The sequence below is a fragment of the Sitophilus oryzae genome, unplaced genomic scaffold (assembly GCF_002938485.1).
Source record: "Sitophilus oryzae breed Bouriz unplaced genomic scaffold, Soryzae_2.0 scaffold_1179_pilon_pilon, whole genome shotgun sequence".
Taxonomy (NCBI): Eukaryota; Metazoa; Arthropoda; class Insecta; order Coleoptera; family Curculionidae; genus Sitophilus; species Sitophilus oryzae.
This window is the reverse complement of record NW_022145814.1, coordinates 1750848-1768756: the sequence shown is the minus strand read 5'-3', so window position 1 is coordinate 1768756 and position 17909 is coordinate 1750848. Positions and strand designations below refer to the sequence as shown.

General features: G+C 30.5%; 1 protein-coding gene across 1 annotated transcript in view; it reads right to left on the bottom strand.

The window, feature by feature from the left end:
- The window catches only part of LOC115891359 (fasciclin-1-like), a 330519-nt gene that overhangs the window by 37426 nt on the left and 275184 nt on the right, over positions 1 to 17909 (bottom strand). The window contains exons 9-10 of the mRNA XM_030911811.1: positions 16116 to 16276; positions 415 to 540 (exon numbers count right to left, since the gene is read on the bottom strand). Coding sequence (XP_030767671.1) covers positions 415 to 540; positions 16116 to 16276 — 287 coding nt within the window. The remainder of the gene's footprint in view (positions 1 to 414; positions 541 to 16115; positions 16277 to 17909) is intronic.

Sequence of the window (17909 nt, the reverse complement as noted above, 5' to 3'; positions counted from 1 at the left end):
TTTCTGTAATATTTACAAATTGTATTTCATATTTTCAGATTTAAGCCTTTCATACTATATAACAAATACCTACATTATAATTTTTATATTATTTATAGTATAAACACATATGTATAGTATAAACCATTTATGTAAGAAATAAACATGGCCAACTTTAAATTAATAGCTAGTTATTTTTTTGTTTTTTTTTCTTTTTATTCTTGGCTTTAGGTCGTTGGGGTTGTAAAGATGTTACTGGATTTATTATGCTATTTATTTTTATACCAATATTACTTATTAAATCAACATTTTTTTACAACTTACTGTCGTTTCTATTAAGAAAATGGCACTTTTAGCTTAGGTAGCTAAATAATTTACATAAAAGCACTAAATACGCCCAATATTTTAAGAAAAAAAAAGAGGTACCGAACATACATCATAATCGTAATCGTAAGGATAGGCGTTCAGACTGGGCTCTCTTGGAGGTAATTCTGGCACTTCCTTGATGACATTTTCCATACTTTGAATATTTCCTACTCTGCAAATATAGTCCATGTGCTCCTATACAAAATTAGCCGTCAAATATAACGCCAGACTAATGCAGTAAATAAAGTTTTTCTTAACATTATGTATTTTTGTATTCTTCTAGTCTTTAATAGTTATAAATTAGATATTGTTATTGAATAGATATTGTTTCCAATTCACTTAATACACAGGGTGGTCCGAATTGTAACGAAAAACTTGAACAGCATATTCTGCAGATAAAAATAAGTATAAACGTTTGTATATCCTAAAATGCTTAGTTTCGTCAAGATACAGAGTGTAGAAGTTTCATTTTTGTTTCGATTTTTTACAAATAATTTCTGAACTAACGTCGATAGTTGAATAAAAATTGGTGTTTTGGGTTTTTTTGACATCAGAAATTTGATTTTGATGTCAATATATGACTCCTACTTAGAGGGCTCCATCTACATATTATTTAAATGATTTGAAGTGTAATAACGTTTCGTCCGTACCTGTATAAAACTACTGAGTAAAAAAATTACACTTACGACCTTTTTTACGTAAAAAAGGTCTCCTGGTAAAAATCGCTAAAAGTAATGGTTCTCGAGATATTTGGAATCGAAATTATTAATACCTCCAATCATTGGCATAATGTTTCTATGCCAAAAGTTCAACAAACACTGTTTTATCATAATTTTTTTCGAAGAAAAATTTATGACTAATTTAGAAAAATAATAAGCTCCCAAATTCATCATTTCAGTCAAATAACTACCCAGCCAACATGTTTATTCTTTGTCAGTGATAACATATATTGATCATTTCTATTTCAAATGTCTTAAGAACGGTTGTACGTAGTGATTTTTCCCAAGAGACATTTTTTACGTAAAATATGACGAAAATGTATACTCTTTCATTCAGTAGTTTTATACAGGTACGGACGAAAAGTTATTACTCTTCAGAAAGAACAGTTAAACGCATGAAGGTAGCGTCTCCTACAAGTAGGGGTCATATTGACATTGAAATGAAATTCCTCATGTCAAAAAACAACCAGACAACATAAATTTATAAGAACTTTTTTACTTATTTTTATGTGCAGAATATGCTGCCGAAGCTTCCCGAATACAATGCGGACCACCCTGTATATTTTGAACCAATTTCGTTACAGCCATTTGTAAAACTTTTTTTGAGATTATTCCTATAATTATATTAAACAATTCTTTTTTTTAAATATATATGTATATAATCTTATACTTAAAGACTTATGAACTTAAAAATATATTTTAAATAACTTTTAAATACTTAACAAATTAATATTTTTACATTTGAAATTGCCATAGTGAAAAAAATATGTAAGGTGTACCTATCTTATTTAGACAATATATTAAATTAAGAATCTTTTATTTTCTTTAAATAATAATATATAAACATAAATTAATTGGTAATTAGTTACTGGGTTAATTTAGTAAAAAAATATTATATATTAGTTAAATTAACTGAACAGTTATTTCTTAACAACTGCCAATCATATATTTTGAAATTATGACAAATGCGCATTTTACGCAATAATATATTATACTCCAATCTCTTGTTGGAATATTTATCACACACATCATTAAAAACATTATTAGAGAAAAAATAATTATATTTGTTATTATTTTCTCAAAAAAAAACAGAAAAATAAAATAAAACTAAATAAAAAATAAACTACATCGTCAGCTTCTCCGGCAAATTAATGGCAAGGTTGAAGAGAGTTCGTTTTCGAGCAATAAAAAAGTTTGTATGAAAAATTCCGCAAAATATAAATAAATTTATAGGTAAATAGGTTTTAGTTTTATACTCGTATGGTCGGGACAGATTGTAGCTCGCGGCCATTTTTATAAAAGGAGAATAATGGAAGTAAATTTTGTTTCCTTTTTTCGGAAAGTTCGATTTATAGCGGAGTATACGAACTAGTGAAAACGGTATATTAATAGAGAAAAATAAGAATATATGAGTTTTATAATAAAGTTTTTTATTAATACGTTATTCCATTTGTATAAAATAATTTGTTACTTTTAATCGAATTTGGAAATAAGTTTTATACATAATCTATTTTTAAATATTATACGAATTAAAAGTTTGTCCATATACCATCAAACTAAAATTTACTATGAATCTGCAGGGTGCTACAAAGAGGGTAGAAGCCAATGTTCACCAAGATTCCATCAAAAAAGTTTTAAAAATTTCAAGGATTGCTGAGTTTTTTGGAAATAAAGGATCTTTTTGAAAATCAATTTATAAATATTTAATCTATTCGCCGTTACAATATTGATAAGGTTTCAAACTTAACATTAACAATGACGTGTGGTAAAGAATTGAATACGAAAAATCAAATGCAATAAAATGATAAAAAATAATATAAAAGAGATAATATAAATATAATATAATAAAACAATTAAATCATTTCCTCGAAAGGTGGATTGGCAATGGTAGAGCAGTATAATGGCCACCGAGGCTCTTAGACCTGTCGCCAAGGAACGGGAGGCGGACATTACTTGACGTCATTTGTAAAAGTGAAATCAATACATCCCAACATTTACAATAAAGAGTACAAAATGCATTCGGAAATATAAGAAGAAAGTTCAAACAGCTATAAATAAAATTAAACGAAAAATAAATTTGTGCAATAAGGAGGGTGGTAACCCTTTCGGACATGTAGAGCATGAGAAATTCTTTTGTAGAAGTTGATTTAGAAAGTTCAAACAGCTATAAATAAAATTAAACGAAAAATAAATTTGTGCAGTAGGGAGGGTGGTAACCCTTGCGGACATGTAGGGCAACTCTTTTGTAGAAGTTGATTTATTTGTAATAACTACGATTAATATTATGCATATTATTACATCGCACACTGAGATATCAAATTCACAATAAAAAAAGTTAAAAATAATATGTATCTGGATACTGTTTATTTAAATCTTCCAATTGGCTCGATTTTTCTTATTCGAGGTTAATAGCGCTGATCAATATGTTATTATTGTTATAAGTATAATCAGATTAAATAATTAAAATAACCAGAGTCGGACTTGAAACTATTTTAAATAATAATTAAATAGTTTTGTTGTCGTTAATGTATTCAAAACAAAAAAAAGTAGAAAGTGTGGCATATCATTGTACTCGGGAGTTCGAGTTCTTTCAAAACCTGAAATAAAAAATGCAGGTCCATATTTAAAAAAATTAAGTTGGCCTCTGTATTTCACAAATTGTCAGCTAATTTGAATATCTAAGAAAAATATTATTTTATGATTTTCTGAAAAGTAACGATAGGAAAAAATTAAATCGATTTTCAAAAAAATCCGTTTTTTTTTCAAAAAAATTCAACAATTCTTGAAATTTTTAAAACTTTTGATGGCATCTTGATGAACATCCCGAAACGCAACTTTGCCCCAATTTAACCATCTTCGTATCTATTACGGTTTCCGAGATACCAATGCTCGTACCCCCAATTTGTAGCACCCTGTATAAATATTTTGCCTAATGTAATATTTAACTACAGTCAAATCTCCGTAATTTTTATTATTTTCCAGTTCTTACATTTACCGGAATATCGATAGGTTTTTAGGAAAAGCTGCTAATATAAATGTTTTACTTTATAGATAGAGAATATGATAAAATGTGTAACGCCTTGTGTATTTCGTAGATGGTAGTGTAATGAAAATAAGGCAAACTTAACAAAGTATAAAAAGTGAGAAAACGTACTACTGTGTGTGTGATAGCTGAAAAGTTTAGTAATTTGTGCTGAGCGTGTATTTGTTCGTAAGTGCTGTGAGAGTTAGTTAGCTACACACTAACTACTTAAATTGATTAGAAAAGAAAAATCAATACTACCAACACCATTAAACAGAGTACTTATTTAACATCACGCTTCAAAACAAGATGTTTCGGAAACACAACATTTAAACGTCTACATTTTATAAAAATATTTTTAGTTAGAATTTTACATTCTTTTTAAAAAGCGATATTAAGTAATAGAAAGATGTCAAAATTGGCTAAGAAATTGCTAAAATAATTAATATACACTCACCGGCACAAAAAACGGGAACCTTAAAATTTTTATGTATTTTAAAGTTTAATATATTTTGCTCTAATGGGCCAATTTTGACCCTGATGATGACTTTTTTTGGGCCAATGATGACCTTTTAAGCAATCTGTAGATAAATTATTTGACTTTTTAGTATCTTTTTCTAAATTAAAAATGAAAATTTCCATCTGTTGGAAAACAAAATGTCGTATATATATTTTGGTGTAAGTTTGAAACACCCTGTGGAATATGTTAATGAAGCAAGAAATTTAAAAATGATTTAATCATCTAGGTACGTCTTTTCTTGATAGTTCGTTGTTTGATTCGTCTCCATAACTTTATTTATATTGTAACGTGCCAAAATTTCACTAAACTATTTTATTTCTTTTCTTTAATAATTTAACGCTAATTGATATTATTATTAGTCTGAAATATCGATCAGTTCAATTCAGTAAACCAAGAATAAATAAATCGTACTTACATGTTAACAAAAGTAATTATTCCATCCTTATTTTTAACTAAACATATTTCACACTTAATAACATTTTTTTTGCAGCACAAAACTAGTTGATTTAATACAATTTAATATTTATTTTAGCCGAAATAGATAAAATAATTCTTTCCGCCGTTAATTCTGTTTATATACTAAATACGTAGGTTAGAAATTTTTGAATTGAACTGTCAAATATTTATTTATATTTTTATTAACATTAACTATTAGGCAACCCAAAATATACTTTAATAAATTGATTATATATTTTTGTATTTTATTTAATCAACAGTAATTATTGAGCCTATTGTCACTTAGTTAAACTCATTAAATTTATGTTGCTCTATTTTAATTTTTAGGTAGAATTTTCTAAGCATAATTGTCTTAAAAATATCGTATCGATCCGGCAAGTGAGTCATGCGCAATATCTCTAGATTGTTGTTATTTATTAATTTTTGAATGTTTTGATAAGCAAATTTCTATATAACTTTCATTAATCTCGTTAACTTTATTTATTCTATTAATTATATAAATTATTGATATTAACTTTATTTTCCTTTAATATATAACTTTTTCTTCATGTCTTTATTCAGCTCATGGTTGGCAATCCATATTTTATCAAGGGCTCGTGTTTTTATCTGGCTATTTCTTTGTTGCAAAAAAGGTTTTCGTTTTTCTTGGAACTACCTTGGTTTGGTCACTTTATGTTCAGCTAGTTGAGGTACAGAGGCCTCTCGGTCATTTTTGTCAAGTTTTTGATTTTTACCCTTGTGGGGATTTTCGAGTGTGCCTCAAAAATTACTGCAGCATCCTATCTTACCTTTTGTTTTTTGGACGGTGCTACGGTTTACCGGTGACGGGATTTTCACCTCAAAACGCTGACGTGGGTCAACCAAGCAGCCCGCCTTTTTTTTATTGAGCACCCCATTCCATCCAGGGGAAGAAATAATATTAATCACCTGAGGATTCGTAGAAAACCCTGAGTTAGCAGGTAAAGCCTATTTTTTTTTATTAATACATTTCTTTCCACTTTTTTTCTTCTTTAAAAAAAAACTATCTTTTTTTATGGTATCTCGTACTATGGAGAAACTATAATATTATTTCTCCGTAGGGTTTTTTTTTCGTCGGAGCCGAAGAGTTTTTGTCTGGACCGAAGAAGTTTTTTTGTCTGGGCCGAAGAAGTTTTTCTTCTGTGTTGAAGACTTCTCTCTGAGCCAGTTTTTTTGTTGGAGCAGTTTTTTTTTCGCTGTATCCATTTTACTTTTCTGGAGGAGTTGACAGTCGACGGTTGACAGTTGACAGCCGACGGTGTCTGCCCAAGATTGATTTGATTTAGAAGATTTTCAACTATTTGGTATCGTACAATTCAATTTTTATTTTTTCCTATCTTACGATTTGAATTTCATTGGTGCGTACGAATACTGAACGTAGATAATTTTTTTAACATTATAATTTAATTAGAATAAATTTTCACATACTTAATTCTGTTGATAAAATAATATTTCATTTTTTTTTCCTTTAATTTTTTTTTGTAAATTTAATACAGCTGACACAGTTTCTTTTTGTCTCTATTTAAAATTTAAATCTATTCATTTTTTTTATCGATATCTAAATTTCTTGAACTGATGAATTCATAATTATTAGTTGATTATTTTGATTTATTTATTTAATAATTATATTATTAATTATTATTATTAGTGAATTGGTTTAGTATTATTTATTTGATTTATTAATTTGTTGATTAATTTGATATCTTAGCTGAATTTAGTTGCGCTGATATATACATATATATTTTATTTTGTAAATCTTACGTGATCACGAAAGGTACCTAGGTATTTACGTAATTTTGTTACTTGCGTATTGTGAGATATATTTTTCTTGGTGCACAATTTTTTTTATTGATTTATTTAATTTACTATTTGCTATTTGGTATTTTCTATTTACTGTTTCCTATATTTTCCTTTTATATTTCAATAGAGGGTACTGAAACTAATCAGTTTGCATTATTTTTTATATTTCCTTTGGCCCTATGTCTACATAATTCTCTAAGATCTTGACTTTTTTTGTTTATTTATTTACTTTTTTTTTTATTTATGTATTTGTGGAACTTGTAAGGCCCTAAATACACCTTGGGGATTTCTGACTTTTTTTTTTTTTTTTTTCCGTCTAAAGTCAGTGGCGCTCTTAACCCGCCCCTACTCTCCGAATTTTCTGAGCTAGGGCATAAATTTGTTCATGACTAGACCCCTGCAAATTCCATAAATATTTATTTTTCTTAATCGCTAACTTAATAATATTTTTTTCTTCTTCGTATTTTTTTTACTTCTTTTCTAAATTTTTTTTTTCTTTTTTTTTTAATTTAAAAGAGCCGAGCTAAGGCCAAAACGCGTGACAATATGATAATGATTTTAACGCAAATTTATTTAGCAATGATTGAGCCCTTATCAATACACTTAAAATAGTGTTTATTGTTTAATCAATAAATCATTGTCATTGAAAAGTCATATTAGTATTGTTTATTGACGTTTACTCTAGTAGAGATGGTTTTATGTACGGTAGTATCGGCTATTGTTGCTTTAATTGATCATGGTAGAGATCCGTTGGTTAAACTGATGCCAAACAGACAATGGTAATATAATTTTTCAAAGACAGTGACATTACATAAATCATAACCATTATTTTATAGGCCTGTTGACTAAAAAAGGTTGACTAGAACCAAAAGCAAAGGCATGTTTTTAACGTAAAAAAATGCAAAAAAATGTTAGTGTCTTCTTCAAAAGCATTCTCCAAAAAATTAAGTTAATGAGATGAATCATAAAACAAATTATCGAGAAAAGACACGTCTAGATGCTAAAATTATTTTTAAATTACTTGCTTTGTTAATGTGCTCCACACAGTGTTTCAAACTTTCACCAAAATATCAATATTTTGTTTTCCCTGGTATAATTGAGAGATGACAATTTTCATTTTTAATTTAGAAACAATAGAAAGTCAAATAATTTAGCTAAAAGTTGCTTAAAAAATCATTAAAATCGGTCCACTATAACACAATGTATAAAACTTTAAAATACATGAAAATATTAAGGTATCCGTTTTTCGTGGCGGTGAGTGTACAGGGTGGTCGAAATTGGTCTGTTTTGACAGAGAAAGCCTATTTCCTGACTTCTTCTTTGGGTGCCACGTGCTACGCTGCACGTTGGTGATCATTCGTCTGTTTTATGGCTTTATAGCCATAGGGCACTCTAGTCATCTTATGATGACTAGAGTGCCCTCTTCGGCTCGTCGAAATATGGTTGCGGCGTCAGGTATGCCACTCCAGTTTCTTATGTTGCGAAATGCTGTTTTCGACCTGGTCCCCGTCGGCCTTCGATCTTCCCCTGCAGTATCAACCTGGTATGGAGTATTGACGTCCCCTTAATATATGTCCTAGATATGATACTTTGCGTTGTTTTACGGTATCCATTAGTTGTCTGTCTACTCTGGCTCTTCTTAGGACTTCATCATTTGTTGCATGCTCCGTCCAGGGTATGCGCAGCAATCGGCGAAGTGTCCACATTTCGAAAGCGTCAATTCTGTTTATTGATTTTACCTTAAGTGACCAAGTCTCAGCGCCATATAATATCACAGGCCACACATACGATTGAATTACCCGTATCCTGGTATGTAGCCGGCATATTTTTTCTATATATTTCTATGCAGGAGTAAATTCTTAAGTTTAAAGAAGGTTGTTTTTGCACGGCCGATTCTTCTCTTAACTTCCTCATCACAATCCCACCGTTCATTTAGGAAGGCGCCAAGATAGGTGAAATTTGTGACCCGTTTGATGTTCTCTCCATTGATGTTAAGATGAGTGTTGTACTGGTGTCTGCTGAGCACCATCATTTTAGTTTTCGCGACGTTAATATGGAGCCCAAACTGTTCACCGCATTCGTTCAGTTTATTTGGCAGAATCTGGAGGTCCTCAAGGTTGTTAGCCAGAATTGCGGTGTCATCTGCATAGCGGATATTATTTATTGGGATGCCATTGACTTTAATACCCCGCGTCTCACTCTCCAATGCCATCTGAAAGATTTTCTCAGATGTTAAACAGAATGGGTGATAGTACACATCCCTGCCGAACTCCCTTCAATACGCTGAAGGTTTCCGTTGTTCGATCACCATCAATACGGATCTCCGCCGACTGCTGCCAATACAGTTCTTTAATTATTCTGATGTCCTTGCCATCTCCTGTAGTCTCTCCATCAACGGTTCGTGTTTTACGTTATCAAAGGCTCTCTGATAGTCAATAAAGCAGATGAAAACATCTTGCCTCTGATCATAACATTTCTGCACAAGTAGTTTCACAGAGAAGAGAACTTCTCTAGTGCCAAGACCCTTGATAAAGCCAAATTGTGTATCGCCACTCATCTCTTCACACTTCCTATATATTCTAGAATGGATGACTCGAAGAAACGCTTTAAGTGCGTGACTTATTAAGCTTATGAGTCTATAGTCTCCGCAGTTTTTGGGATTTGTTTTCCTTGGGATGGCGATACACGTGGACTTTAGCCAGTCCTGTGGGATTTGTCCAGAATCATATATCACGTTAAAGAGATATGTGAGCTGTTTAATGTCGGTCTGCTTTAGAACTTCAGCATATATATCATCATGACCTGGACTTTTTCCGTTCTTTAAACAATCTATTGAGTATCTGACTTCAGACTCAAGAATTTTTGGACCTTCCATATTTCCAAAGTTGTTTGCAGGATTATGGGTACGTTGATCCCAAAACAGTGCCTCCGCGTAATTCTTCCATGTATCGTTCAGTTCGTTTATATCTAGAATTGTTGTTCCTTGTCTGTTTTTGATTGACGTTAGTGTATTTCTTTTATTTTCTCCAGTTATTTCTTTTATCTTCCTATGAAAGTCAAAGGAATCGTGTAGTTGATGGAGTCTTTCAGCCCCTTCGCATTTTTCCTGGGTCCATTTTTTTTGGCTTCTAATATTTTCCTTTTGATACTCCGATTTATTTCATTATATTTGTCCTGTTGGTTTTTAACAATTCGACGATCCGCCATCAGAGTCAGTATTTCATCTGTCATCCAAGGCTTTTACTTTTTTCTGTCTGCCAATAACAGTTTCTGTGGCTGCAATTGTGTTTCTTTTCAGCTTACTCCAGATATTATTAGCTGTAATTTCCTGACTAGGGTCGTTCTCTTGGCAAAGCTTGTCGAGTTCAGTTTTCAGGTTTTCCTGTACTTCGGGCTGTCTTAGTGCCTGAATATCATATTTTTGAGGTCTTCGTTGTTTTGATAGCAATTTACACCTAAAACAGAAGTTCGCAACGAGAGGATTATGATCTGAGCCGATATCTGCCCCTGGGTAGGCTGCAACGCGCGTAATGCTATTTCGGTATCTTTTTTTGATCAAAATATAGTCAATTTGGTTCTGTACAATGTTTCCCTGTTCATCCTGTGGAGACCTCCAGGTATAGAGTTTTCTGGGGTGCAGTTTATAGAATGTGTTCTTAATAACCAAATCTTCCTCAAGACAGAACTGGACTAGCATTTCACCACGTTCGTTCCTGTCGCCCAATCCAAACGCCCCTGTTACTCCCTCTACACTTCCACTACCTACTTTTGAGTTGAAATCGTCCAATACCACATTAATATCTTCGGGCTTCAGTGAGTGCAGGATTTCCCGAATTTGTTCCTAAAATTCGAGTGTTTTGCCACCGCTGCCTTGTCTGCTGTAGGTGCGTATATTTGCAGTATATTGATGTTCATCGGTCTAGTACTCAATTGTAAAAGTATAATTCGGTCTGAGTAATCTACAACATTCCTTACGTATTTATCCATCTCCTTCGATACAATAAAGCCTACTCCATTTCTGTGATCTGGGTTGTTATCTCCAGAGTAGTAGAATGTTGTTACGCTTTTTCTACATGTTCCATTCTCCATATTAGGCCATCTTGTTTCCGCCATGCCAAGAATGTCAATGTTCATTCTTTTCATTTCTTGAATTGCATTATCCAGTTTTCCTGACGCAAAGAGACTTCGGGAGTTCCAAGTCCCAATTCGTTTTTGGGTTTTCATCATCAATTTCCTGATTAGATAGAGCAAAACCGACATAGATGTCATGGGCTCGATTTCTGAGACACGTTTAATGGCGTAAACCACCTGTTGATATTTTCACTGCCAACTGAGATACGGAGTCTTTTTGAATTTGTTACCATTTGGAAAATTGCCCATAACTTTTTTATTTCGCGAAATAATAAAATTCTGTAAAGACGTTCTTAAGGCACTTTTTTAAGCACAATCCAGTGGCGTAGTCAGTTTTTTTCTATACTTTCTCTTTTTATCAGAAATAATAAAAAATATAATTTTTTAAATGGAAATCATAGTTGGCTATGAACCTAAAAAAATGCTGGCGTTTAACCATTTCGAACGATATAAAGTTATGGGTACCTATTTCTAAGAATGAGAATAATATTAGGTTTTTCATCTTTGTATCGAAGCGTGCCTTAATTTTGTGTTGACCTAGTTGCCTAATTATTTTTTATCGCAATTTAATATTCTATATTGTTTTTTTCTTATTAATTAATTCTATATTCTATATTTTATTATTTCTGACAAAAAGAGCAAGCACAGAAAAAAAAACTCACTACGCCAATGGACTGTGCTTAAAAAAGTGCGTTAAGAACGTCTTTCCAGAATTTTAATATTCCGCGAAATAAAAAAGTTATGGGCAATTTTCAAAATGGTAAAAAAATCAAAAAGACCCCGTATCTCAGTTGGCAGTGAAAATATCAACAGGTGGTTTATGCCATTAAACGTGTCTGAGAAATCGAGACCATGACATCTATGTCGGTTTTGTTCTGCCTAGTCAGGAAATAGGTTTTCTCTGTTAAAACAGATCAATTCCGACCACCCTGTAGATTTTAAATTATTAACTCAATAATCTATCAACGCATGAAGCAAAAGTATAAATTTAGAATTTTAAATATAAAAATGAGTCTTTCTTTTCTATAAAATAAAATATTATTTGAAGATCAAATTCTCCAAATTATTCCAATATTTTATATATGACAGATATGTTCCTTTTTTATATATATATATATATATATATATATATATATATATATATATATATATATATATATATATATATATAAACTCAAATTATGTAAATTTAGATGTAAAAAATTTACATTTCGAATTATAATACAGGTACAGATTGAAAATCTTCATTGTAAAACATCTTGTATTTGAAGGGGATTTTAAATATATAGACAACCATAAATTAAAATATTTAAAGTTACAAAATAAATCTAGTTTATTTTTAAAATATTTTGTTTTTTGATTATGTTCGGAATGTTTTCTCCTTGCATTTATAAAAGCTAACTGGATTTTTGAGAATAGTGCCATAAACATTTTAAAACTTAAACGATATAAAGTTATAAAATATAAATTCTACGCTGCTCGCTGTTTAAAATTTGGTAAATCATTTATTTTCCAATTTTTTAAAACCGTTAAAGATAAATAAAATTTCAAAATAGTTAAATTAATGTTCTAATTTTAGAAAGTGCGCTTGCTACTTCTTAAAAAATTAAATTTAATTCTTTAAAAAATATGTTTTCTAATGCCGGGTCCAGACCAAGGCAACAAAAAGTAAACACGATTTTGAGACAAATTCAAGATAAACTTGAGACAAATTGTCCACACCAAAAGGACAAAAGTACAACAAAGTGAAAAGTTTAGTTGTTGCGAATGAGTTTTATTAACCATGTGTGTGATTTCACTGGTCTCCTACTGTAGGCAGCACGCGCCATCCATACTGCGCCGACAACTTATCGTAAAATATACAACAAAACCTAGACACTTTGTTACCGACTCGAGACGAGACATTGAAAAGTCTCCGAATTTTGAAACAAAACAAAAATGAGACAAACATGTCGCAGAAATATTTTGGATTTGTCGCAATTTTGTCGTAAAACATAAATGTTTCTGTCTTGTCGTTGTTTTGTCTGCTTGGTCTGGACCCGGCCTAAAAAAACGTTTGCTGTTTTTGCATTTCATATCGCTTTTTTTCTCAACTTGTTATAATTTTTTTTATATGATACACCTTTTGCTAAAGGTAAAATCAAAATAAAATATTAAATAAACACAAATAAAAGTAATAGCTGACAATATAAATAATATCAATAACAAATTAATATTTCAACCATTTTCTAGAGATTGTGGTTCATTTGTGTTGTGTTATACAGTAGAACTTTCTAATTCGGACACGTGCTAAATCGGACACTCCAGTAGTTCGGCGTTTCTTATCAATCGAACAGTTTTAATATATTTTCCTCCTTATTCCGGATGCCAACAATATTCAAAAGCGAATTACAGTAAAGTCCGCATTTTTCTAATTAAAACGAATTATAACCAGTCGCTGTTGAATGGTTAGATACAGTACATAGTCTTTTCTTTATACTACAGAGTGTCGTATATTGCTAAAAAATAGCAAGAGCCATAGAGATACGAAAAATACCCAAGACTCTTGCTGAAAAAATGTAATATATTACAATTCATCATTTCAGATATGAAAAATTCAGAAATAAAATACGTACGAGTTTTAGAGTGAAACCATACCAAGGACCATGTACAATATAAAAAAAAATTAAATGAGCATAAGAAATAGAATTTGTTTCTGGTTTGATTGTTTGTTCTATTAACCCTAAGTAAGCCAGAGACAAACTGAAGAGAAAAACGTAACAACGAGACATTGGAAACAAAAATAAGAAATGATGACTTAAGTGAAACAAATTATGACAAAATGTTGGGTTTAAAATGAACTAAAAGAGAAGGCTGTTGATGCATCAAAATCGAGAAATAAGCAGATAAAAATCAATTCGTGTTTTAAAAACCTTCAAATTAAATATTAATTTCACATTTGCTTACACTTCTAAGTAAGTATCAGTGGCAGTTTAACCCTCAAAGCACCCAAGGTCAAAGGCCCCCCAAAAAAATCAGAAGAAAATTAGGAAAAACCTATTTAAATTAACTTTTTAACTTTTTTTCATCCTAAGATATTCTAAGCTATTCCCAAAAACCATCAACTTGTCCAATTTTCGCTGCAAAACATTTTATTTTACCCATTTTCTTTACTGCCGGTCAAAATTTCATTTTGTCCTTCGTTCCCGCTATGTTTTGCACGTATTAAACTCCAAATGCCGCGGCTCTTAACGCCAACGAGGAACGGTATACTACGTGTAGAAAATATAACGGGTTAAAGTGCGATAGATATAGTTTATATTGGCCATTGACCGCGTCATTCATAAAAGAATTTCAGTCGTTGGAAAAATTTCGCAGTTTGGGCAGTTTGGGTGTTATAAAAACTCAAATTATAAAACAACCTAGGGTTTTGTATCGTTTATCGCGTATAATGTTTGGTTTAATAAATATAAAGCAATATTCAAATTTTTAATATTGAAAGAAATCCCATCTAGTTTGAGCTGTAGCCCGAAATTTGTGTAGGTAATAATTCATAATTTTCTGGTTATGGACAATTGATGAACTGTGGTTGACTGATTCTGGAATAGATATTTTAAAATAGACAACATGGTGTTTAGTTTATGAAATTGTGTGGTTAAACGAAAACAATTGCTTAAATTTCGAAAAACGTTTAGAGAAAAAACGCCGCATTGACTTAAAATATAAAAAAATGTGAAATAAAACTTTTAGAATTGTGTGTGTGTTTTAAATCCTACCGTGGAAAATTTGTGTAAAGAACATTGACTGGATTTTTGTGAAATGACACTGTTTAAACATGTAAGGGTAGGTTTCATTTTAACAGAATTTATATTTATTTTTAGATTTGTTTTCCTTTAACCAAACGTACAAGTACCTTGTAAGAAACCAATTAAATTTAGGCGCGTACGAGGGCGCGTCTTAAAAAAAATCGACGCGATATTTTTAGATATTGACCCCCTACAATAATGACCACGAGCCGCCACTGGTAAGTATATTAATTTTTATGTAATAATAAGTAAGTTTAATAATTTTTATGTAAGTAAGTAATATGTATTAAGGTGCACATACTTACTTAATATGGATATTGCAGTAAGTGGTGAGTTATTTTATGAGTATGTCCTAAGTTTAAACGTACAATAACGTTTTAATGGGTTTTATAAAAAGTTTGGCGTCTTGGTTTAAATAAAATAGTGTTTAAATTTTGAGTTTGGGTTGGAAACAAAGAAGTATGAAAGAATATCATTATAAAAATATCCCTCCAGTAATCCGGATACCTCATTAATTCGGTCATACCTGTTCCGATATGTGCCCAAATTATCGAAGTTCTACTGTATTTAATATTTTATTTACAGATAAATATCTTTAAAAAGGACGAGCTAAACAAAAATACTTAAGAGCTTTTATCTATCATTATTACTCTAAATTGAAAATATCATTATTTTTTGCGTAACTTTTTTATAAATGTCGGACTATTATTATATTCCTAGCTTATCGCATATAATATTATTTATTCGATACTGATTAGCTATATTCATTTTCCAAGAGTGGATAACAAGCACTGTATCGTCTTTAACTTATTAATTTTACTCGCTTGTGTATGAAAGCTTAAAAATACGTTTAAATGTGAATGAAACATTAAAAATATCATAAATTGTTGGTCGATTTTTAAATGTTATTTAAACGACATATTGAAACAAGCAATAACATATTTATTTGAAGTTTTTTTTAAAGAGGATGTTATAAAACATGACAGTATAATTTGATTTTTATTATGTTTAGAGCGATCGAACAGTAATCAAAGAACAAAATATTTATTACTAAAATATTGAACGTTTAATTTATTGAACAAAATTTAAATAGACGTTGTATTGTCCTGCATGGTGAAGTAATAATGAACTTGATACACTCAACAAGTTTTCGTAATATAAATTTCAAACTAATTTCATACAATGCACTAGTTTTACTTTAATTAGTTGTTGTTTCTCTTTCTATTCTCATATCAATTATACTTCATATTAAACACCAAAGTTGCAAACTCCTGTTGTCTGGAACAAATTATTAGAGTACATAAATTGAATAACGTTACCTGGAGTAACTCCTTGACGTTACTGTCCACTATCATTAGTGGCTTGTGAATAAGATGAACGACTCCATTTTTCACTGGAATGTTGCCCTTAACGATCTCCGCTAGAACCACTCCTGGCGTGTGCTTTCCGTCTCCGAAAAGAGTGTGAGATTTTACATAATCTGAAAAAGATATTTACAAATATCAGTATTATAAACTGAAAAAAGGTGTAGATTGTAAGTTGTATGGGATGGGGAAGTTAATCAACTTATAGATCTATTGTGTCCGTTTTTTTTAAGTTATAACTCATACAGTATTACAGTCTCACATCTTTGACAAAAGCCAGTATCTCAAGACGGTTTCATAAGAGTTAGTTCTCCATCTTCGATATTAGTTCGATATGTTGCACAGGTGAAATTTTTATTACTTTTCCATTATATAATATTTAATAATTAAAATGACAAAACTAATAGTATAATATTTATTAAATATTTGAATAGCAAAAGAACCTACAAAAATATATTTCCAGTAAACGTTTTAGCAGTGTACAGGGAGTCCCATTTTCGTGTTTTTTATGGAGTTTCTCGTTTAACAGTGAAAATACAAAGATACAGTTTTCACATCACGTGCACTTTTTTTATGAAACTAAAGATGCTACACTTAAACTTGTCCTAGCCCCTTTGGTTTCTGAAATACAGGGCGAATTTGAAAATGTTGCATTTTTCGACCCCCTTCGTATCTTGGTTATAGTCTCGTCGAGTATTTTATGTAGAAACCAGTCGCGGAACTAGTTTTTCGTTGGGAGCTGACATTTTCGGAATATGACTCAAATAGTTTCTTTTAAATGGGACACCCTGTATATAATTTTTTTATTTTAGCTAGATAGCTTTCTAAAAATATGATAATATACTCTATACTTATTTACATAAACAAGTTAAAACATTTTATTAATTATTTCATTAATTTGAAAGGTAAAAAAGTAAAGTTATTGAATTACTAATATCGCTAGGGGTTGATGTTAGAAGGGTAAACATTTTAGTGCCACATAAAAATAAAAAATTAAAATATAAAATATTGTCCAAAAAATAAAAAAAAATTGGGGTGAGCCACCCATATCACTTAGGGGTCTAAAAATATATAATAACCTATTCTCAGACCTACTGAATACACATATAAAATTTCATCAAAATCGGTTAAGCCGTTTCGGAGTAATATTAACAAAAATTTAAAAAAGCTTTATTAAAAAATAGGGGTTGATGGTAGAAGAGTGAAAATTTAGGGTTGTATGTATTTTTTTATTGCCACATCATAAAAAATAAAAATAAAAAATTTTGTCAGAAAAGTAAAAAAAAATTGAGTTGGACTCGGGGTTGGACCACTCTTCATACTTAGGGGTATAAAAAATATATAACAACCTATTCTCAGACCTTCATCAAAATTGGTCAAGCCGTTTCGGAGCCTAACCTAACCTAACCAAAATTTAAAAAACAACTTATTAAAGAATAGGGGTTCATGGTAGAAGGGTGAAAATTTAGGGTTGTATATATATATTTATTGTGCCACATCATAAAAAATAAAAATACAAAATTTTGTCAAAAAAAAAACTTGGACCATCCTTAACACTTAAGTATAATATAAAAAATACATAACAACCTATTCTCAGACCTACTGAATATACATATAAAATTTCATCAAAATAGTAACTAAAACTGTGTAAAAATACAAGAATTTTATAATATTTAAAATTATTTATAGTTGTATTGAATTTGTACTTTTTATAAAAAAAATATAAAAAAATTAAGCTTTGTAAAAAGA